Source organism: Lutra lutra, chromosome 2, assembly GCF_902655055.1.
Source record: "Lutra lutra chromosome 2, mLutLut1.2, whole genome shotgun sequence".
Lineage (NCBI taxonomy): Eukaryota > Metazoa > Chordata > Mammalia > Carnivora > Mustelidae > Lutra > Lutra lutra.
In genome coordinates this window covers 197,556,684-197,582,125 of record NC_062279.1, presented here as the reverse complement: position 1 = coordinate 197,582,125, position 25,442 = coordinate 197,556,684, and the positions used below count along the sequence as shown (strand labels likewise).

At 36.1% G+C, this 25,442-nt stretch overlaps 1 protein-coding gene across 1 annotated transcript in view; it reads left to right on the top strand.

Moving 5' to 3' along the window:
* TMPRSS11D (transmembrane serine protease 11D) overlaps positions 1-25,037 on the top strand; it is a 48,936-nt gene extending 23,899 nt beyond the window's left edge. The window contains exons 4-10 of the mRNA XM_047719968.1: positions 3,859-3,926; positions 10,065-10,222; positions 12,182-12,220; positions 15,041-15,218; positions 20,574-20,833; positions 21,926-22,068; positions 23,533-25,037. Coding sequence (XP_047575924.1) covers positions 3,859-3,926; positions 10,065-10,222; positions 12,182-12,220; positions 15,041-15,218; positions 20,574-20,833; positions 21,926-22,068; positions 23,533-23,694 — 1,008 coding nt within the window. The 3' untranslated portion in view covers positions 23,695-25,037. The remainder of the gene's footprint in view (positions 1-3,858; positions 3,927-10,064; positions 10,223-12,181; positions 12,221-15,040; positions 15,219-20,573; positions 20,834-21,925; positions 22,069-23,532) is intronic.
* Positions 25,038-25,442: the final 405 nt, after the last annotated feature.

Genomic DNA, 25,442 nt, shown 5'->3' with positions numbered 1-25,442 from the left:
ATCCTTTGTATGAGTTCTCCCTTTTGTGTTAGGTTAAAAATGCTTTCTCCACTCTAAATACTCTTTAAAATATTCATTTTCATTTTCTTTTTATAATTTTATTATTTCAGTTTTTATAATTTTATCTTTTATTCATCTGTAATTTACTTTGCAATAAGGTAGAGATCCAACTTTATCCCCCAAAATAGCTAGGTGGTGTACCAAAACAGTGTGTTTAATAGTGCAATGGGTATATTTGCCATGCCACTTTTATTATACACAAATTCCTCCTTTTCTTTTTTCTGTACTTCCTTGTCTTTACTGATTAATCTTTACCCGTACCAGTACCAAGCTATTTGGAGTACTGTGGTTTTACAATATACTTAAACTAGCAGAGAAAGTTTTCCCTTGAAATTCTTCTGATGTATGATTTCCACACTCTCATTTCTTTATCTTTCAGTAAAAACACTTTAAACATTTAAAACACCTTATGAATAATACTCTAGTGCAGTGCTAATTTATGGTTTACAAAGCACTCTCTAATCTTCAGTTCACAACAGCCAAATGAATTAACAAATCATTTTTATAGATAGATAAAGTAAAGGTTTTGAGATTAGGAAACATGTTAAAATGTCAATCACCTGTAGAGTGGTAGAACCAGCATTCAAACCAAGGGCTTCTGACTCCAGATCCAAGGATCATACCATTTCCCAATGGTAACCTGAGTACCATCATTATCCTTGTCCCACAAACAACACATTATAACTTAATGAGCAATAGAATAGTCCCAGAATCTTCTGTTATATTAGGCAATTCATGTCTCTTTTCTGGCTCTCAATTCACTCATCAGTGAAATAAAATCATTGGACCAGATGATTTTTATAGTATATTCTAACTCAAAAAGTCTATCATTTTCTGATTTTCAAGCAAAATATTCACTCATTTGCTTTTCCTATCCTGCTTTTCTGGCCACTTCTCTGTGTCCTTACAGGATCACCCTCTTCTATGCTGGCATTCAAAGCTGAAATTCCCCAAGGCTTTGACTTTTCTCTCCTCTCCAGTCACTCTGTTTTGTATTTGTAGATGATCTCATCATGTGCACTACTTCAACTAATACTTAACTAATGACTCAGTTGGTCTCAAGCCCAGACATTCCTTCTGTATTTTAGACTGTTTTATCCAACTCCCTGCTTAATATCTCTACTTGTTTTTTTTTTATCTCAAATGTATTATGTCTTAAAATCAAATTCATGATCTCCCCATACCATACCAGTCTTCTTCCAATAATCCTGTCCCCATTAACGACAATGTCACTCATTAAGTTTTCCGAAGCAAAAACCTAGAATTCATCTTTGACCTACTGCCCTCTATCATTCCAAATATCCAATCCATTACCAATCCCTGTAGGTTTTATTCCCCTCTATTTCCCTCATCTCCATTCAATTCTCTTCATAGCTAACACCATGCCCTTCCAAAACCATCATGATGTACTTTTACAGATGGAAAAACTGAGAAGAAGAAAGGTTACAAGGCTCATTCAAGTTCTTATAGCAAGCCAACTTATCTCTGTGTTCTCCGTCAACTTCCCTTTCCACTATCCTATTGGAATTCTCTACAATCATCTGCTCACTGATTTTCTGTGAACTGATAAGTTCTAGTGAAACTGATAAGTTAGAACTGATATTAGAACTGATATCAGAACTGATAAGTTTTAATGAGAGGGCCAATAACATTGTATTCTGGAAAATATGAAATCTTATCCATGGTCCTCTTCTTTTATCCTTGTATCTTGATATCAACCAATTAATCAATTTGTTTTATGTTGCTTATTATCTTAGTCATCACTAAAGTTTTCCACAAAACAAAAATGTCATAATTAAGGTGGATTTTTTAACTTTGGTCCAGTCTAGCCTGTGCAGGTGTAGTGCCAAACCATAAATTAAAATATAATCACAGGAAACGTTAAGCCAGATTTTTCCAATTCCTTCAGCTTTAGGTCAATTCCTTTTACTCTGTTAAAATCAAGTAAAACTAAAGTTAAACCGTTTATTAAAATACGTCCTATAATAGTATATTAACAAGCATATAAAATCCATCTTTCTTTGTAGTTAACTGGAATATAGTTCACCAAATAACAGGAACTGTTAATTCTAGATCATAGAATTTGGGGAGGTGTTTTTTTTTCTTTCTCAACACTTACTAATATTTCCTAAATTTTTAAAAAAGGAACATGAGCTATTCCATAAAACTCATAGTCTCATTATTCTTGAAGTGTCCAAAGTTGTCTGAAAAGAAAGAAAATCATCATTTTGTCAAATAACTGGCAGTCTGATACCCGCCTATAGGAATGGATATTTTAAAAGATACAAAGAGGTGTAATAAAGATTGCATTAACTTTACCTTCTCAAGAAGGATTGGTTTCAAATCCTGGCTTAATCTAATATTCAGCACACTACTTAATCTCCACGTCCACATCTCCTTTTTTGCTGCCTCACAGTACAAGTCAATGGAATTCACTCCCACATTAGGAAACCTCAGTACCTCTGACTGACCCTGCATCATGGGAGAACCATTTCAGTCACAGAACCACCCACAGTTCACTGTGAAGCTGAGCTTTATAACTCAAGAGCACCATCCTTGCTGGGACTGAAAAATGATGCAGGGAATCTTGGTTCTTTCCACAATCTGGTGACTGTGGCCAGTGCTGCTATGAACACTGAGGTAGAGATGGCCCTTCTTTTCACTACATCTATATTTTTGGGCTAAATACCCAGTAGTGCAATTGCAGGGTCATAGGGTAGCTCTATTTTTAATTTCTTAAGGAATCTCCACACTGCTAATCAAGATGCCCTTTAACAGACAAATGGATAAAGAAGATATGGTCCATATATACAATGGAGTATGATGCCTCCATCAGAAAGGATGAATACCCAACTTTTGTTATCAACATGGACGAGACTGGAGGAGATTATGCTGAGTGAAATAAGTCAAGCAGAGAAAGTCAATTATCAATGGTTTCACTTACTTGTGGAGCTTAAGGAATAACAGAGGACATTAGGAGAAGGAAAGGAAAAGTGAATTCGGGGAAATCAGAGGGGGAGATGAATCATGAGAGACTGTGGATTCTGAGAAACAAACTGAGGGTTTTGGAGGGGAGAGGGGTGGGGGGGTTAGGTGAGTCTGGTGGTGGGTATTAAGGAGGGCACCTATTGCATAGAGCACTGGGTGTGGTGCATAAACAATGAATCTTGGAACACTGAAAAAATAAAATACAATTTAAAAAATAATAATAAAAAAGAAAAATTAAACATTATACAAAAAAAAGAAAAATGATGCAGGGAAATAGTTAAGGTTAGGTCAGGAAATTACTGATTGATGTCACAAATAACCTTGGATGCTTAGGTATTAGTCAGAATTAATAAGGAAAAAACCGCCCTTTACATGTTTTCCCCTTTTCATTACTCATTTTAACCTGGTTTTACCCATTTAAAAACAGTTGTTGGGGAATCACACAAATGTAAGTTGTATCATGGATTCCCCTAGTGTTGGCTTGGCACTGGCCCTGACCCCCCCAGGAAGAGCCACCAAATCACCCTGAGTAAAACATCTAATGTTGAGATGACTTCTAGTGAAGATGCATCCTGTCCATTATCATCTTTGTATCATAGATGAGTAAATAGGCACTGTATCCGAAAGCTGTATCACTGGTCTAAATCAACCTCATCTGTTCTGAGATGGAACTGAACTAAACTGAACTGAACTGAAAACTCCAATCCCTGTTCCTCATTAACTTAAGTCCTACGTTGCTAGGTTAGAAAGAAGAAGGAAGGGAAGAACAACTATAACTACAAAGAGGTTTTTTTTCTTTTCTTTCTACAGATTACTAAAACGTTCAAAGAATCAAATTTAAGAAGTCAGTTCATCAGAGCTCATGTTGTCAAACTGAGGTAAGTGGAACTCTATAAAAAATACATAAGCTTAGATGCAATTTGGCCCTTTTGACTCTTGTTCACAGCATGGATAATGAATGAGGCATTCACACAATTTGTTGCAATATTATGAAAGAAGTATCATGGGCAGCTTAAAAAACAATGCCAAAACAATAACAAAACATGCCACATATGATCCATTTAGTAATGTAAATAAACATATTGCTTCAATTCTTTTTTATTATTACTATTTATTTCTTTTCGGTGTAACAGAATTCATTGTTTATGCACCACACCCAGTGCTCCATGCAATCCGTGCCCTCTGTAATACCCACCACCTGGCTCCCCCAACCTCCCACCCCCACCCCTTCAAAACCCTCAGATTGTTTTTCAGAGTCCATAGTCTCTCATGGTTCATCTCCCCTTCCAATTTCCCTCAACTCCCTTATCCTCTCCATCTCCCCTTGTCCTCCATGCTATTTGTTATGCTCCACAAATAGGTGAAACCATATGATAATTGACTCTCTCTGCTTGACTTATTTCACTCAGCATCATCTCTTGCTTCAATTCTTGATAGGAAAGGAAGAAAGATTAAAGAGAGTCTGGTGAAGGTATGGTAACAAAGCCATCCTACTGTATAAATCCGGTGGATCCCATTCACAATCTAGCACATGTAAACAGTGTCCCTGGAGTTGTACAATGCTGTGGTCATGGGCATATTCATCCAAGATCAGACACTATGACCAACATCAAGCTTTTTGGTTTGTGTCTGCCTGGAACGCTGTAATGTAAAAGATGCTGTGGCTAAATCCAAGCATGTCTGGCAAGAATTAATAATAAGGGGAGTAGCAGTATGCATTCTAGTTATTTGACATTCCTGCCTTAGTTGAATGTGTACCTGTCTATGTGATGTGATGAGACAGGCCCTCCCAACTAGAATACTAACCCTATTACAAATGCCTCAAATGAGTACATCAACCGATCCTTCAAATAATACGCAAAATTCCTTTGAAAGGGAGGTATTTCTCAAATATCACTACCACAAGAAAATTAATATTTCTTCTTTTCTGTAGAATAAGTCCCAGGAGCATGAACATCTGATCAGATAAATCTTGTTAAGAATTGTGAAGAGTAGGAAGAATCCATGGAAAGAAATCATATTTACCAACATGAATTTCAGTCAGTTCACTGCACATTCCCCTTAGCGTTTTCCTGTGAAAATCACTGTACTAGCCACTAGCTCTCAAAATCCATAGGACTGGATGAACCATCTGCATTTCCTCCCCTTTTGCTCACTTCCCACCTACTGCTCAATTCCCCACAATCTCACTCCTGATGCCACCACAAAATGCTACTTACCCTTGCCAAGTTCAACAATGACATCCAAGTCACAAGCTCTAAACAAACTCTATCAGTCTTCTGTTTGGACCTCTCAATAGTATTTGGTAATGTATTTTCAGTCCTCCTTGAAGTAGTGCCATCCTGTAGTTTCTATGACCCTACACGCCCTTATTTTCCTCTTACCTCTCCATTCACGCCTCAATTTTCTTCACTAGCACATCCTTCTCTACACATCCTTCAAATGTTGCTGGATGTCAGCCTGTGCTATAAGTCTCTCATCTTCTCAGTTCACATTCTGTCCTTTCAGCGGCTTCATTGCCCCCTATATGCTCAATATTCTCAAAGTTGTATCTCTGGGCTAGTCCTCTCTTCTCATTTCTAGACATGAATGTACACAGCCATCTACTTGGTGTCATCATACAGTTATCTCACAGACAACTCAACTTTACTGTGTCCAGACCTGAATCTATTGACTCTCCCTGACCAAATATTACTCTTTTACTGTTGCTTACCTCTAATAATGGCATCACTTTCAACCCAGTTGCTCAAGAAATATACAAGTCATCTCTAATTTCTCCTCTCCCTCAACCCACACATCCAACCACCTAATCTTTCTACTCTATTTCCTAAATATCTCTAAGATCCATAACTTTTCTTCAAATAGTTCCCTCAACCATTTCTCTCCAGGACTATGAATGGTCTCCCGAATGAGCCTCCTTTCCTCCATTCTTGCTCCACTCATTCTATACAGCAGCCAGAAAGACTTTTTGAAATAAAATTCTAAACATATTATTCCCCTAGTTAAAACCCTTCTATTGGCCACTCATTGCCTTTGCAACATGCCAAGTATTATATATGAACATAATAGATGCATATCAGAGGTACATGTATTCTTGATATAATGTTGTACATATGTGTGTGCATATAAATGTACATATACATATATATATATATATATATATATATATATATATAGAGAGAGAGAGAGAGAGAGAGACATTTTTATACACATATATGTAACAAAGTTTACCCAACCTTCCTTTTTCTGATTTCTTCTTACCATTTCCATCTCTGGGCTTATCTTTCACTACCATCCACCTAGACTAGTCTCAGTCCCACTAGATTTCTGTCAGTTCTTCACTATCCCTAACCCCAAGAGGGGTTTTCAATATTTTATTTTCAATATTTATATATCCTTATAGGTTAGACATTTCACCTAAAACAGAAAGACAGCTATATCAGCAATGTCTACAATAGCCAAACTATGGAAAGAACCTAGATGTCCATCAACAGATGAATGGATAAAGAAGATGTGGTATATATACACAATAGAATACTATGCAGCCATCAAAAGAAATGAAATCTTGCCATTTGCAATGACGTGGATGGAACTAGAGGGTATCATGCTTAGCGAAATAAGTCAATCGGAGAAAGACAACTATCATATGATCTCCCTGATATGAGGGAGAGAAGAAGCAACATGGGGGGTGAAGGGGTAGGAGAAGAGTAGATGAGGCAGGATGGGATTGGGAGGGAGACAAACCATAAGTGACTCTTAATCTCACAAAACAAACTGAGGGTTGATGGGGGGAGGAGGGTTGGGAGAGGGGGGGTGGGGTTATGGACATTGGGGAGGGTATGTGCTATGGTGAGTGCTGTGAAATGTGTAAACCTGGCGATTCACAGACCTGTACCCCTGGGGATAAAAATATATTATATGTTTAAAAAAAATAATAATAAAATTTAAATTAAAGAAAAAAGAAAGAGAGCTATATTTTCTAATGCATTCTGATCATCTTTGCTTTTAGTGATTATCCTTAAAATTTAAATAAGAAGAGTTGGCTTAATTCACTACCCTTTTTCCAAATAATATAAGGAACTTGAAACTCTTGTTCATATTATTATGAATGACATTTTAGCTCCACCGTATTTGTAATGACTCCGAATTAGTCACTGTAATGATAGATTACCAGTTTGACATTTTCTTTTTTTCTTTATTTATTACCATACCTTAATCCTCCTGGGTTCAATCTTCTTCTTACCGAAGTAATTCCTTTATAAATTTTCACAAGAGCCATGAACCATAAAGTATCCTTTTTGTTTTGCTTTGATCTAAAAAAAAGTCCTATTTTATGTTCGTTCTTGAATAATACTTTAATATGGATGTGAAATTCTAAATCAGTTGCTATTGTCTCTCAGCAATTTTGAAGATACAGTTATCTACTGCCTTCTTTGTTGCTATTAAGAAATAGCCCTTCAGGGTAGGAGAAGAACGAATGAAACAAGATGGGATTGGGAGGGAGACAAACCATAAGTGACTCTTAATCTCACAAAACAAACTGAGGGTTGCTGAAGGGAGGGGGGTTGGAAGAGGGGGGTGGGGTTATGGACATTGGAGAGGGTATGAGCTATGGTGAGTGCTGTGAAGTGTGTAAACCTGGCGATTCACAGACCTGTACCCCTGGGGATAAAAATACATTATATGTTTACTAAAAAAATAAATTAATTAATTTAAAAAAAATAGCCCTTCAGTCAAATGTTCTTTGGTAAATCATCTCTATTGTTTGAAAGTCTTCCATTTGTTTTTGGAGTTCGGAGTTTTTTTAATGATGTATTTGTTGGGGGAGGGTATTTCTTTTATTTAGTATGCCTCAGACTCTTGTGATCCAAGGCTTCATATTTTCATCAGTTCTGGATAATTCTCATTATCTCTTATAATATTGTTGCCCCTTTATTTGTTGGTGATCTTCTTTAGTTTTGCATTAGGTAAACATTGAAACTTCTCTAGTCTCTTAGCCTCTTTTTCATCTCTTTATGCTACACTTTGTGTGATTTCTTTATTTTTATCTTTCAGTTAATTAATTTCTCTTTAGCTTTGTCTGATATTTTATGTAACCCATCCACTGAGTTTTTAATTTTGATTAAAAATTATGACTACATTTTCCTGTCTGCAAGCTCTATTTGTTTCTTTTGTAAGCTTGTCTGGTCTGTTTTGATAATGTCGTATACTTTTCTCACATTTATGATTCGCCCTTTTATGTCATTGGTCATTTCAAATACAGTTTTCCACCTGTTAATTTTACTATATGAATTTTTGAGGATGCTGTCCTCATTCTGCTGATTCTAGTTCATGATAAATTCTTTGCCATTGGGACTGTATGATTACTTTAATCCCACTTCATAAGTGGGATACTATGCAGATACTATGCAAATACAGTTTACAGAGCATTTGCTTCTATCAGACACTCTAGGAGGATCAGCAGCACATGAGCCATTTTTTGTTGTTGTTAATTTCTTAAAGTTTCTGGAATCATGCAGATGGTGGTAATGCAGATCTAAAACTTTCATGCAGCTAGGCTCATGATCATGAATTGTCAGGACAATCTTTTTTCTGTCTAGACCTGGAAACCTGAAACACATAAACTTCCTTATCTTTTTTTTTTTTTTTTTAATGACATGATGAGCACATTTTTTTTCTTTCTAATCCATGCTTTCACTGAGGGTTTAGTTCTTTAAGAATCCTGGCCTTATTTAGAAACCTCATGTTCACTTCCCTAATTAGCACTAGCCCAAAGCCTCCTCTCTTGTATCCATGTAAATGCTACAACTCAAGTCTGTTGGATATTCTAGTACTTACTACATAATATTCATGTTATTCATTTTTGGTCTTCCAAGATTTCCCTTACTTTAATGTTAGCGTAGTTTTGCATTTCAAATGAAATTTATTCTATTTTATCAAGTATTTCTGGTTATTTTATATGGAGAATTTTTTAATTATTTAGACTTCATGTTGCTAGAAATGAAAGTAATAATTATTTCTTCAGTGTCTGCTCCTCTATCTAAACTGCAAAATCCATGAGAATGGCAAGTGTGAATCTTGATCACTGTTAATTTCTGAAACTAAGAACAGTGCCTAGCACAAGAAGGTGGTTATTTAACATTTGCTAAGTAAATATTAAATTAATATCTGGAATGAATATTACAGCAGAACTGATAATTGAGAGGAGATGAAGAGGCCTAGAATGAATATGAAAGACAAATTTGTCTATTTCACGTTTCAGAAAAGAATATGGCCAATGTTAGGTAGGGCAATGATTAACATGGTAATTCACACATAAGGAAGTGGACATTACATTGATTTTTGATCATTGTAGCATTTAGTCAACTTATTAAGCTTCATTGTGGAGAATATGTGTAGCTAACTGATATAGAGATAAAGTTTTAACATTTGACTTTGTAGCCACATTAATGCATTTGGGTACTAGAAAATTAACCCAAGTCTTTAAGTCACATAAATTTGGAAACTTTTCTCTTTATAGGTTTGTTTAATGAGATAAGGGAGTTTCCTTTTTGAAGATTTTTGTGAAGTCTAATAATAGCTAATACTTATAAGTATTATAATTCTATTATATTATAATAATAGCTAATACTGTATGGTATGTACTCTTCCCAAAACTCTTGCATGTGTTAATTCACATAAACTTCATAACAATCAATTTTAATGTGAGGAGACTTAGAGAAAGATTAAGAAGTAACTTACTAAAGTCGAACAGTAAATGGCACAGCTGATATTCAAACTTTGGAGTTCTGACTTCAAAGCCAGCTATACTGAATGGTGGATATAGTATACCATGCTTTGAAATCAAATATTTGTGGAATAACATTGTTATATATCATTAAGTATGAAAACACTGTTAAATCAATCTGTTCTAAAGCTAAATTCTCCAAGTGAATTTTTTAATGTTTAATCAATAAGAGAATATAAAAAGAATAGCATAAAATTATATTTATTTTTAATATATTTATGGCTTTCAGGCAGGAGGGTAATGGTGTGATAGCAGATGTTGTCATGAAATTTAAATTCACTAGAAATAACAATGGAGCATCAATGAAAAGCAGAATTGAGTCTGTTTTACACCAAATTCTGAATAACTCTGGAAACTTGGAAATAAACCCTTCGACTGAGATAACATGCAAGTACCATTATTTTTTTTTTTACCATTTTATCCCAATATATCAACTTAACCAGTTATAATTCATAATTTAATGAGATTGATTTTCTTTCCTTGGAATTAAACTTTAGGAAAACAATATACTATAAAGGTAGACAAAATGCATAGTTCTCTAATATAAAACATTCTAATGTTTAAAGAATCATTCAGCATTCATATAGTAAATTTCACTAGCTAAAATTCATTTATTAATTTTCCCTCTCAACACTCCTTATGAGAGATGTTGTTGTCAGATGTTCAACCTGTAGGTATGTTATAGAAGTGGCAAATAGCTGTTCAAGGTCAGAGAACCATTTAATTAACACTCCACCTCACCCAGAACACAGGGTGCAATTGGAAGGTATCTAATACTTGTAGAATGAAGGAGGAAATTAGAAGGTTTAGCAACATTCCTAACTCCTCTCTGAAAATATCTGTACCTCTGCCTTTCTTGAATCTATTTCCATTTTTTCCATTGCTACCACTCTGGTCCAAGCCAACATCACTCCTGACTTGAACTACTGCACTAGCCTCCACATTATTCTTTGTAATACTTTCTTGGCCTCTTCCAAACTACTGTCTACATAAATCAAGGAAATGTTTTAAAACATAATTTCAATATTACTTAAAAGCTTCCCATGACTTCCCACAAATGAAACAAGCAAACAGATATAATCTGACATATATTTGTAGAAAAAAAAAACCACACCCTGGTAAAGTGGAAATAGACATCTTGAAAAGCACAAAGGTGGAGGCAGGGAATCCAGATTGAAGGTTATTGTAAATAGTATAGATGTCAAATGATGACAGCACCAACAAAAGGGGTAGCCAAAGGGATCAGGAGGATGGGCCTAATGCAAAAGATTGTTAGAGGGTAAAGGGTACAAAATCTGAAAACCAATAAGATGTGAAAATGACAGGAAGGGAGGAATTAGAGACACTCAGATTTCTGAGCCACTGGTAGAAGTGGGACCATTTCCTAAAGGAGGAAACATAATGTAAGTAGCAAATCTGGAGTAAATTTGGTCACACTGAGTTTGAGATGGCTATAGGATGGGCAGAGAAGATGGTTCTGTAAGCAGACCTTAAATTACAACAGACAGACCTTCACTCTCTGCTATCACCATATTTTCTGTCCAGGCACTCACACCATCTCCCTTTGTGACGCACTTGCACTACCAGCCCTACTGATGCGATTACTCCACAAACATCATCCATCTCCGTGCACTTGAACCCACTACACTTTCACCTGGAATAACTTTTTAATGCTTGTCTGCCCAGAAAGTTCCTTTTAGGTCTTCAAAATACAGCTCAAATATTTTTCTCACCATGATAACTCAGTGACTCAGGTAGCGTGATCACCCTCACCATTCTACTCTCCACTTTCACTTGAATTGATTTGAACAGTTCCTTGATTATTTCTAGCTGTAAATTATGTGAGGGCAGACCTCCTGTGTTTTTTTCAGTGTTATATCTGCCATACTAAGAATAGTATCAGTAGTATAATACAGATATATCTATATATACCTACATATATATTCAAGTAAATGAAAATCTAACTTCTCTTATGCTACTTATCACATCAATTTCAACGACTTGCTTATGTTTCTGTTTTCCCAACTAAACTGGGTGACGTGAGAGCAGGGATAACTTTTAAATAGCTTTTAAGTATCTATTAGTGTTTGATGAAAAATTAAAGCACAAACTTTGATATAAATAACAATAAATTAGGGGAAGGCTGTAAACACAGAGATTTCTGGGACTTACGACTCAGAGACTTTCAGCAGGTCTAAGATGAAGCCTAGAAATCTGTATTTTATCAGATCCCTGATTGATTCTGATGGTGGTTGTCTGAGAACTACATTTAAGAAATTAAGATTAAATAATAAACACCCTTATTGATCTTATTGATCTTACTCTCTATTTTTTCTTTAATACCAGCACTTACTGACCAGGATACAGTAAATATTTTCACTGAAGGTAAGTTTCAAAATTATCTTATAAAAACTATTTATCAAAATACAAATAGCAAATGGTCAAGTATTTGCACTCTTTGCCAAGGTAGCTTCTAAGGTGTTATCTTTATTCTTAATAATTCACTCATGTGGGCTACTGTTGAGAAAAGACTGCTGATTCCACTGGCCCATGGAGCGTTGTTTAGGTTTTCCCCTCCTTTTAGAAGAAGGAGGTGGCAACAGTGACATTCTGTGTCAAGTCTGACCTCAGGAAAATGTTCTTAACAGCTTTGGGAAGCTTTTCCTACCCCCAGTCTATGGTGGCACTTCTGTAGACTTATAAATTCTGTTTGGGGACACCATTAATATGGCTTCTCCTGACCACCAGAATAGCCTGCTTTGTTATTGATTTAAGTTAACCAAAAAGTAGAATTAAAAAATTATAAAAGTGTTGTCAGTTTTATGTCTCTAATCTAAAGGAAGAGTCATGACTTTCCAATGGCATTCTGTACACTCTCAGGCTAGGACAGTAGAAATATAATCCCTAGAAAACAGCTGTTTCCTTCTCTGGTGAGGAAATGTAGTTAGAAATTAGTTCAGTGCACCTCTATAGCTGGCCTATCTCAAATCCTTAAGTGATGTTACAAGGTAATGCTACCTTTATGGGTGTTTCTCAACTTCATTATATATTTAATTATACTTCTTTTTAATGAAAATATGCCAAAGTAATTTACTAAGGAATTTGGTTGAAGGATGCAACAGAGGAATTTCTGTTCTATGTATATTCTAAATGAAAGTCTGGCCCTCCTCTATCTGGAAAGTCTGTTAGGAAAAAATGCCTTTGGATGGATGTTCTATTAAACAGTGTCACTACTTTAGAGCAATAGAACTTATTGGTGGTGGTTTACTTCTAATTTCTCAATAATAGACTAAAAAAAAAAAGGAAGTAAATCATGGAAAGGGGAATTGAGAGGACCTGAATAATCATTTCAGTTTCAGCCATTGGAGTGTTCATAGGCTTTCTCTCTTAAGATGTTTAAATCTCACCTAGATATTTAGAAACCTCAGTTACCCTCAAGTATACTCTGTGGACCTGCAGTAACTCTTTTTTGAGGGTGCATTTGGTAATATAGAGTGAGTTATGGAGGTGGACTGGAACTTTCATGATGAGCTGGGTCACCACTATGGTGATTTCTTGATAAGAACAGTTTTCCCCCAACTTCAGTGTACGCAGGAATCACTCATTAGAATGTAGCTTCTATTAAGTTCTGAGGCTCTGGGACGCCTGGGTAGCTCAGTTGGTTAAGCAGCTGCCTTCGGCTCAGGTCATGATCCCAGCGTCCTGGGATCAAGTCCCGCATTGGGCTCCTTGCTCAGCAGGAAGCCTGCTTCTCCCTCTGCCTCTGCCTGCCATTCTGTCTGCCTGTGCTTGCTCTCTCTCCCTCTCTCTCTGACAAATAAATAAAATCTTTAAAAAAAAAAGTTCTGAGGCTCTAACACACAGCATGGTGACTATGATTAATAAGACAGTATTGTATGCTTGAAAGTTGCTGACAGTATATCTTATTCTCACCACATGCACACAAGAGTTAACTATGTGAGGTGAAGGAGGTGTTGGTTGTCTTGACCTTGGTAATCAACAATGTATATGTATATCAACTCACACACTATACATTTTAAAAATACAGAACTATATTTGTCAATTGTTCCACAATAACGTTGGGAAGGGGGGGAATGCAGCTTCTCATTTGTTCCCTGGCGTGTGCCTTAGAGTCAATTTTTTTTCAGCCTTGAGGGGAAATTGATAAAATTGTAAGATATTTAAAGTACACAAATTATTATTTGTTATATATATATGTGTATGTATATATATATAACAAAAAGATTCCATCTAGTTAATATATTCATCACCTCACATATTTAGCTGCCCCCTTTTTTATAACAACTTTTAAATTCTATACTCTTGCAAATTTCAATTATACAATAGTGTTATCAACTGTAGACACCCTGTTACACACTAGATCCTCAGACCCTATTTACCTTATAGCTGAATTTTTTTACACTTTTACCAAATTCTCCCCATTTCCTCCACCCTCCATCTCCTAGCAACTACTTTCTACTCTTTCTTTCTAGGAATTTGACTATTTTTTTAAGATTCTACAGCATATAAGTGGTACCATGCAGAATTTTTCTGGCTTATTTTACTTAACAGATACATTCCAGTTCATCCATGTTGTTGCAAACAACAGGGTTTCCTTCTTTTTTAAGGCTGAATAATATCCCTGTGTGTGTGTGTGTGTGTAAATATATATAGAGAGAGAAAGAGAAAGACAGACAGACAGACAGACATTCCTTTGACCCACTCATCCACTGATAGACCCTTAGGTTATTTTCACACAGTCTCAACATTTCTAATAAACTTAGAAACTTATAAACTTCCAGGGTATGCCCATATTGCAGGTCCACAGACCACACTTTTGAATAGCAAAGCTAAAGAGAAGATGAAAATTTCCTAATGAACTTTTGGCCCAAGGTCTTACATCCAGCACTAACCCATCTTAACTTCCATTCATGAGAAACTCCAGAGAACTCTGAAGGCTCTCCAGAATTCGAAGCCTCCATCTCAAGTTCAGAAATATTCTCTAAAATGCAGTCTATAGTCAACAGGAGTCACATAAGTACTCTAAAAAATAACATACTGATCATGCTTTTGGAAAGGTTAACATGTTCTGGGGAAGAGCACATGAAACAGAAAAGTTGTAAAAGATGGAGAGATTCTAGCAGCACCTCCCAGATGTAAATGAATCACGACCTTCCCAGCCCATTCATGTTCTTTTCTCATTAGGCTGTGGGGCCCGTCCAGACCTAATAACTTTGTCTGAGGAGAGGATCACAGGAGGCACTCAGGCTGAGGAAGGAGACTGGCCATGGCAAGTCAGTCTACAGGTGAATAATGTTCACCACTGTGGCGGCATCCTGATCAGCAGCATGTGGATCCTGACAGCAGCTCACTGCTTCAGAAGGTGAGGCCGCAGCTTACCTACCCATTTGGGAACAACTAGGAGAGACATATACAGAAGAATGCCACCCAAACCCCAAGGATGGAACATATTGGATTGTGCTAAAAATAATTGGATACAAAAAAAAATTATGAGTCTTTTCTTCCTATCCATCATAACAAAAATATTTTTTTTTCTCCTTCACCTTGCTAATTTAATCCTATTTTTCTGTTTCGGGTAATAGTATGCCATCATGGTAAAGAACAATGATTTATATGTCAGAATGTTTAATTTAAATCCTAGCTATGAAAGCTTGAGAAAATTATTGAACCTTTATAAGCCTCTTCCCCCCCCAAATTAGGAACCTACTATTATCTATGTTTTAGTGTTTTTGAGAGGGTCAAATACATCAATCTAAACATATGTTAAATGTTAGCAAAATGAATTGCTATAGGAAATTTTCACATTATATCATGTAAGCTGATCAACAGACTGATGGCTGATCCAAGACTGTCCTATGCTATTAACTAATTCTTTCAAAACAATTATTGAATATCTGCTATGAGCACAGTGTTATCATAGCAGCTAGATAAACATTGCCTGTACTTTAAAGGAGCCTACATTCTAATGTTAGAGATAAATATGCACAAAAATAATGGTCAAGAATAGTGAGCAGCATAAATAAAATGAATTTAAACAACTTACAAAAAATTCTTCATTGATGTAACTGAAGGCTATTGCTAACATGAGGGTAATAATCTGCCAGTGGAGAGTAGGATACATAAACTTACTCAGAATAGAAGGACTTTAGACTCAGATGACTCAAATCTGTTAGGTACAGACACGCCTTATTATTGGAGCATCCTAGACCCCTACAGTTGCTGGGAACTAAACTCTAAACGTTCACTCAGAAAAGTGAAGATGATCTAAATCAAATGTGCCTCTGACCATATCTATTTACCTCTCAGACTCACTGAATATCCACAGTCTAAAATCCAATTTACCACATACCTAAAGCCCTCCTCCCCAATCAACCCAGACTTATTTCTCAAAGCATGAACCTTGAGCTCCAGCCAGGTTAAGTTATTCTCTACCCCCGAAATCTACCTACTTTTTCAGGTTTAGGAACATTGATAAACTTTACTCTCTCTTAACAGTTTTGTAACAGGCACTATATTCTGCAGTAGTACCCTCAAATCTGCAAAGAACTTCTTACAAATAGTGAAGATTTTTCAGAATTCCAATGGGAAAAAATGGAGGAAGGGATAGTAACATTTAACAGAGAAGAAGCAAATTGAGCAAATGCTCTTTAACCTGAAAAAGTAGGCAGAATCTAGGGATAGAGAGTAATACAATCTGGCTGGAGCTCAAGATTCAATGTTTATTCCCCCCTTGAAAAGCCAAAGAAAAATGGCACTAATTGATTTTAATCACCTTTGGGTGTGGGAACCAGGAATGCAAATACTTGCGTTAATTAAGAACGTACTGGATTCAAAGCCCTAGACAGACTCAAACACCAAAGCTAAGTAAAGAATATCGCTATAATGAAAGCCATTGTTATAAATATTGTCAATGATTACCAAAGGAATTCATGATTTTTAATGCTTGGAACATCTTCTTTCCTGCTTTGTCAAAGTTTAATTGACCACATAATTCTGGGCTCATTTCTAGGTTTTCTGTTCTGTTTTATTGATCTCTTCGTCTATTTTTGTGCCAGTACCATACTATTTCGATTACTACAGCTTTGTAATATAACTTGAAGTCCAGAATTGTGATCACTCCAGCTTTTCTTTTTTATTTTTTAATTTAATTTCAGTGTTCCAAGATTCATTGTTTATGTACCACACCCAGGGCTCCATGCAATACATGCCCTCCTTAATACCCACCACCAGGCTCACGCATCCCTCCACCCTCTTCCCCTCTAAAACCCTCAGTTTATTTCTCAGAGTCCACAGTCTCTCATGACTCATCTCCCCCTCTGATTTTTCCCTCTTCAGTTTTCCCTTCCTTCTCCTAATGTCCTCCATGCTATTCCTTATGTTCCACAAGTAAGTGAATCCATATGATAATTGACTTTCTTTGCTTGACATATTTCACTCAGCATAATCTCCTCCAGTCCCATCCATGTTGATACAAAATTTGGGTAGTCATCCTTTCTGATGGAGGCACAATACTCCATTCTATATATGGACCATATCTTCTTTATCCATTCATCTGCTGAAGAGCATCTTGGCTCTTTCCACAGCTTGGTGACTATGGCCATTGTTGCTATGAACACTGGGGTACAAATGTCCCTTCTTTTCACTACATCAGTATCTTTGGGGTAAATATCCAGTAGTGCAATTGCAGGGTCATAGGGAAGCTCCATTTTTAATTTCTTAAGGAATCTCCACACTGTTTCCCAAAGTGGCTGCACCAATTTGCATTCCCACCAACAGTGTATGAGGGTTCCCCTTTCTCCACATCCTCTCCAATACTTGTTGTTTACTGTCTTGTTAATTTTGGCCATTCTAACTGGTGTAACGTGGTATCTCAATGTGTTTTTTATTTGACTCTCCCTGATGGCTAATGGTGATGAACATTTTTTCATGTGTCTGTTGGTCATTTGTATGCCTTCTTTGGAGAAGTGTCTTTTCATGTTCTGCCCATTTTTTGACTTGATTATCTGTTTCTTGGGTGTTGAGTTTGAGAAGTTCTTTATAGATCCTGGATATCAGCCCTTTGTCTGTAGTGCCATTTGCAAATATCTTCTCCCATTCCATGGGTTGCCTCTTTGTTTTGCTGACTGTTTCCTTTGCTGTGCAGAAGCTTTTGATCTTGATGAAGTCCCAAGAGATTATTTTCACTTTTGTTTCCTTTGCTTTTGGAGACAGAAATCAGTTGCTTTCTTATACACTAACAATGAAAATATGGAAAGGGAAATTAGAGAATTGATTCCATTTACTATAACACCAAGAAACATAAAATACTTAGGAATAAACCTAACCAAAGAGGTAAATGATCTGTACTCAAGAAAGAAATTGAAGACACAAAAGGATGGAAAGCATTCCATGCTCCTGGATCAGAAAAATAAACATTGTTAAAATTTCTATACTGCCTAGAACAATCTATACTTTCAATGCCATCTTGATCAAAATTCCACCGGCATTTTTCAAGATGCTGAAACAAACAATCCTAAAATTTGTATGGAACCAGAAGAGACCCCAAATTGCTAAGGAAATGTTGAAAAGGGAAAACAAAACTGGAAGCATCATGTGACCTTATTTCAAGCTTTACTACAAAGCTGTGATCACCAAGACATCATAGCATGGTACTGGTACAAAAACAGGAACATAGACCAGTGGAACAGAATAGAGAGCCCAGATATGGACCCACAACCCTATGGTCAACTAATCTTTGACAAAGCAGGAAAAGATATACAGTAGAAAAAAGACAGTCTCTTCAGTAAATGGTGCTGGGGAAATTGGACAATTATATATAGAAGAATGAAACTTGACCATTGTATTACACCATACACAAAGATAAACTTGAAATGGATAAAAGACCTCAACGTGAGGCAGGTATATAGACATTTTAACAATATTTGCTCTTCCAATCCATGAGCATGGAATGTCTTTGCATTGTCCTCTTCAATTTCTTTCATCAGTATTTTATAGTATTCAGAGTACAGGTCTTTCACCTCTTTGGTTAGGTTTATTCCTAGGTATCTTCCTGTTTTTGGTGCAATTATAAATGGGATTGATTCCCTAATTTCTCTTTCTGCTGATTCATTACTGTTGTATGGAAATACAACAGATTTCTGCATGTTAATTTTGTAGCCTGCAACTTTACTGAATTCATCTATCAGTTCTAGCAGTTTTTTTGGTGGAGTCTTTGAGGTTTTCTAGATATGGTATAATGTCATCTGCAAATAATGAAAGTTGTGCTTCTTCCTTGCTGATTCAGATGCCTTTTGTCTTCTTTTGTCTGATTGCTATAGCATAGTTATTTATATGTTTAATCCCAGACACTCATACTGTTTCTCATACAAAGTAGACACTTAATAATGACTCTAATGAAAATAATAGGTATCTTCATTGAATGCTTACTTTGTGCACCAAACACTGTGCTTGACACACTTGTCTCAGTACTTACAAACTGAGCAAGAGCATATCAACAATCACATTTTATGCAAAAATAAACTAAGAATTAGAGATATGAAACAAATTGCCCTAAATAACACTGTTAATGTATGGCATGGCCAAGATTTAAATCTAAATATAACTTTTTCCAAAATCATGCTCTTATTCACATGCTGGATGAAAAAAAAGGGAGGGAAGAAAGAGATGAAGAATATCTTTAGAATCTTCTCTGTAGAAAAACAATTATCATATGATCTCTCTGATATGAGGAATTTGAGAGGCAGGGTGGAGGGTTGTAGGGGATAGGGAGGGAAAAAATGAAACAAGATGGGATCAGGAGGGAGACAAACCATAAGAGACTGTTTAATCTCGGGGCGCCTGGGTGGCTCAGTGGGTTAAGCCGCTGCCTTCGGCTCAGGTCATGATCTCAAGAGTCCTGGGATCGAGCCCCGCGTCGGGCTCTCTGCTCAGCAGGGAGCCTGCTTCCTCCTCTCTCTCTCTCTGCCTGCCTCTCTACCTACTTGTGATCTCTGTCTGTCAAATAAATAAATAAAATCTTAAAAAAAAAAAAAAAGAGACTGTTTAATCTCACAAAACAAACTGAGGATTTCTGGGGGGAGGGGGGAAGGGAGAGGATTGTTGGGTTATGGACATTGGGGAGGCTATGTGCTATGGTGAATGCTGTGAAATGTGTAAGCCTGATGATTTACAGACCTATATCCCAGGGGCAAATAATACATTATATGTTAATTTTTTAAATAAATAAATAAATAAATAATAAATAAAAATTTTTTAAAAAAGAATCTTCTCTGTAAAGAACCTGAGCAAAAGAAGTTCAATATGAAAAATGTGTGTAATTTGCTTACTGTAAACTACTTTTCTCATTAGTATTTTTAACTAGCATTCTTCTTACATAAGTTACTGTACCTTATAAAATTATTTCCTGGGCATATATATTTTTATTTCTGTATCATCTCTATCTAAATTCCACAAAACTCTTACATTGTTATGTGGTTACATTTTATTTTTATTCAACCTTAGGAGCAACACCAAGTTATTCAACCCCCAATTTACATATCCTTTAGATAAATCATCAATCATTACTAGCTATGTAATCCAGAAATATACACCAAAGAGATACTGGTCACATAGTTGCTAGCTGGTGACAAGAAGGACAAACACAAAATTCAAATATTAAAAACACTCACAAATTCCCTTTCAAAGTATATTTTCTTTTTTCTTTTTTTTTTTTTTTTAGCCAATCTAATCCTCGTGTATGGACTGCCACCTTTGGTGTTTCGATAACATTTCCTAAACAGAGAAGAAGAGTAAGGACTATTTTAATCCATAACAATTATAACCCTGCAACTCATGAAAATGATATTGCAGCTATGCAACTTGATGGAGGCATCAATTTTACCAAAGATATCCATAGGGTGTGTCTCCCAGAGGCTACCCAGAATATTCCACCTGGTTCTTCTGCTTATGTGACAGGATGGGGATCTTCAGAATTTGGTGGTAAGTGTCTCAGGAAAATTAAAAAACAACAACAACAATAACAAAATCCCCTGGCACTTGCTGTTAGGTAATTTTTTTTAGATTAGGGAACACCTGAAGGACATGTTCTATGGAAGGAACAACCTTATATTGGAAGAGTCCAAGCTCTAGTTATTACTGGGTTTCCTCAGCAAAGCAAAACAATGTCCCTGTGAACTATGGGGAATTCTCAAACATAGTAATAAGGATATGTAAACCAAAGTGATGAGGAAACATGAGTTCTTCAATGATCCAGAGACTCTGTAGATCTCAAATGTCTCCCCATAAGGAAAAAAATTTTTTTAATTGAAAAGAAGCTTTGGATAGGTATTCTCTAAGGGTATTAACAACCATTAAGGTGTTCTGAGATGAAATGAATCTTGCCTCTAGAGCAAGAAACTCCATATATACATAAGCATTGCTCACTCTTGTTTATTGAATAAAGAAAATAGGCATAAAAATGAGGGCAACATGAAGGAACAAATAGGGACATGGTGAAAATGAGAATATCAGCCAATGGAAGGATAGCATTAACAATTTCCACATGCTTCAGCTCATGTTGTAGATTGTATCTCCAAGGAATAATATGAAGGCTTAATTGTCCTAGAAAATATCTCATTGTGTTTTTATGGCTCAAAGTAATGTGGTAAAATAGGTAAAATGTGTACCAATCACAAAAATGGCAGTGCCACTTTGAAGGAACATCAACATACCATAAATTAGTGCTTTAGCCTTGAAACCAGACTGGTTTCTTTCAATTGCGAGAAAGGTTCTTCAATATGTTATTTTTTCAATTCAAAGTCAGTCAGTGAATTACTTGACTACTACTAGTCAATAGCAGATTTGTTTTGCTTTCAAGGTCTAAGGGGCACTGCATCACAAAGATAAAGCAAGAAAATAAAATTGATCTGTGTACAGGGGTTATTCTACTCTACTGCAGGAATCTACTTACATCTTCAATAGTCTCCTTCGCTGAATAAGAAATAGTGTTTGGGATACATTTATTCCTTCCCCTATTTCCATAGAGTTATTAATTTATCAATTTTGGTTTTTGTTTGCTTTTATACTTCACAGGGAACACGGTTTCAGATCTACGGCAAGCACGGGTCAGAATAATAAGTAATGATGTATGTAATGCACCAATTAGTTATAATGGAGCCGTCTCGCCTGGAATGCTATGTGCGGGTCTACCTCAAGGTGGAGTGGATGCATGCCGGGTAAGTTCGTGACAATGTTATCACATCATTATCTAAGTTTATAAGTACTTACTAGCCTGTGACACCGGGCTAGGCATAGAGGTAACATAATTATAATACACAGCCCTGATCCTCTAAAAATTTGTTATCTAGATTTTCTAATTGAAACTCTCTTATGAAGGTGATCCAACACTAATTTTGAGAAAGGGAATTCCAGACTGTTTAACCAGCAAAGCTCAAGAACAAGACAGAACTGCATTTGAGCTCCTTAACCTTTTTAAATTTTATTTATTTTTATTTATTTTCTTATTAACATATAATGTCCTTAACCTTTATAACTAATCTTTTATCCATAAATTGGGGATAAGAGGAGTACGTCGCATGCGCTAAACAACAAAGAAATCTCAGCCATCTCAGCTATTTTTACTGTTGTTAATCTAGACCATGACCACTGATGTTAATAACTTCAATCTCTGAAAAATATATCATTTCAATCTCAAACTCTCAGTCACTCTAAAGGTTTAAGTAAGTTAATCACTCGGGGCACCTGGGTGGCTCAGTGGGTTAAAGCCTCTGCCTTCGGCTCAGGTCATGGTCCCAGTGTCCTGGGATGGAGCCCCACATCGGGCTCTGTGCTCTGCAGGGAGCCTGCTTCCCCCTCTCTCTCTGTCTGTCTGCCTCTCTGCCTACTTGTGATCTCTGTCTGTCAAATAAATAAATAAAATCTTTTTTAAAAATTAATTAATTAATCACTCATCTAAGAGTCATAGACAATAATTGATTTTAAAATATAAAAACACCTGAATATCAGCACCTTAAAGATAGAAAACGTACACAAAAAGCTTAGTTATTTGAGTCACAACAGTGTCCATAACTGTAAAACAGCACAAATGAGGGGGGAAAACTATTTAGATCTGCCTATCATTTTCAACCAAACATAAAAATGCAAATAATTATGAAATCTTTAAGTAATTAGAACACAGTTTTAATACTAAGATTTTTAATTAAATTATTTAAAAAATTAGTGTGGTTATGTCCTTCAGTAGATTTTAATCTAATGTCTGAAACCCCATTTAGTAAAAGCAGCAACTACTTACTATCAGGAATTACATTTCTGGAAATTCAAGAAAAATTAATCTTTCTTGAGGAAACTGCTGCTGTTTTCTGGAGCAAATTGTATGCAGAAAAATCAGGTTTATTCTTTCCTCAAATATTACTGGCTTTTATATTTAGTGCTCACATTCTTGAAAAAGTAGATAAGGAGCTCTTCCACAGTTTTTCAAAGATCCCAATCTGTGGGCTCTTTCCCAAAACTAAACATTTTTTTAATGACTGCAAGCTATATGTAAATTGAGAGGAACAGCTCATCAATTTTCAAAATACCATTAACTACCCATGGGCTTTTTTCCTTTAAGTGGAAATAATAGAAATAAACTCCTTAATACTTTAGGGTTGCCTAACACTTCATCATTGTGTTTCCTTCAGGGTGACTCTGGTGGCCCACTCGTTCAAGAGGACTCACGGCGGCTTTGGTTCCTCGTGGGGATAGTAAGCTGGGGGGATCAATGCGGTCTGCCAGATAAGCCAGGAGTGTATACCCGAGTGACAGCCTATCGTGACTGGATAACTGAAAAAACTGGGGTCTAGTGCAATGAATGCATCTCTGTGGCAAAGTGTGTGTGCCGGTGTATATCTAAAATTCCAAAACTTTCCTTTTCAGGAGGAAAAGAGACTAAAAGTGCCCTGTTTTAATATCCTGTTCCATAATATGGTTTCACAAACACTATCTGTTCTTTATTACACAGATCCTATGTTTTCTCAAGAAAGCTGTATGAATAATGCATTGTATCAGGGCTGTGGGGCAGGGGAAACACGTAAGTAAGCTAGTTACAGAGGGAACAGTTTTACTGCAGTTGTGATAAGAGACAGTAATGAGAAAAACAGGTACCCTGAGAGTGGGCTTCAGAGGAATCTGGACAAATCCGCAGGGTCAGAGGAGTCTTCTCTAAAAAGTCTCACTGAAATTGGGCAAAGTATAGAAATTCACGAAGGAAGAAGTGGCAGAGTAACATTCAAGACAGAAAGAATAGCACAAGGCAAGAAAAATAGTATTTATTTGAAATTTCTGGCTATGCAATACTTTATAGGTGGTATTAGTCTGAGAATTAAATATGTGAAGTCATTGTACAATCCTACAGCCATCTTAATTATCCTATAAAAACACACTCCCATAGAACTGATGAATATCAGACATTTAAGATTAAAGGTAAAGCAGTCACTCCTCAACTGAGACCCAATGAATTATAACTTTATGATGGCTTGTATTAAAAATCTCCTTAATCTCTATGAGAGAATGTATTTCCTCCATAAACTGATGAAATACACCTACACAACCTTCTCAGCTAACTTACAACTACACAGTGCTTTTGAACAACTCAATACGAGTCATAAATACTCCTATTGAACAACTAAATATCAACTAAATAGGAGTAATCGTAAGAACTAAAGATCACCCAGGGGGCGTCATTTTTGAGAATTTAAGGATCCTCAATAGCTAAATACAAGTAATGAATTTTGTCATATGGGAAGAGTTGTTTTGCGAAGAGAAAGGTTAAATGGTATAATTTTAATAGAATTATCTTAGAAAAGGAACTTTTCCCTCTCTTCCTATTTCTCCTTTTCTCTCCCCTACACACACATCACCAAAGAACGTAAATAAAATCCATTAAAATTCAATGGCACAGCAATTTATGCAGTCTGAATAATGAATGTAACTGAATTTTTATGGGATCCTCGCATTAACTAAAGCTGGGTTACGCATGTGTCAGGACTACTCCCTTCTGAAAGCTAACACAACACCTGGGTATCAGAACTCAACGTGCGTTGTGATGCAAACTTCTTGTATTTCCTCATGAAAATTGTGAACAGAACTATAATGAAGTGATGTACTTTTGAGGAAAAGAAGTTGAAAATTTAACCAACTTGATGAAATGTACAAATTGTTAGTACACCTTCTTTCAAATAAACGTTTTTTTTCAGTTGCTTGCACTGACATTTTACTACAAAATCTCTATTGAGCACGCATTTACAGGGACGATTTCTCTATAATTTCCTACATGAATGTCACTTACATGGTTTTTCTTTCATTTGGCTTGACCTAACAAATTGTTAGATGTTTAGCCTATCCATTTTTTTTCTTTGTGTTGTCAAACTCTTTTAAAACTATTTCCTTACCTAAGTATTTAGGGAAATTATGATTATGAAGGATGATCCAATTTATTTCATTGGATCTCCAACAAGAGAATTGCTAAGTAGCTCTAAAGGCTTGGCACTTTCTGCTGCCTTATAATCAAGCTCTGTAACTGAGGCAAGCATCCAGCTTGACACTCCCTGGC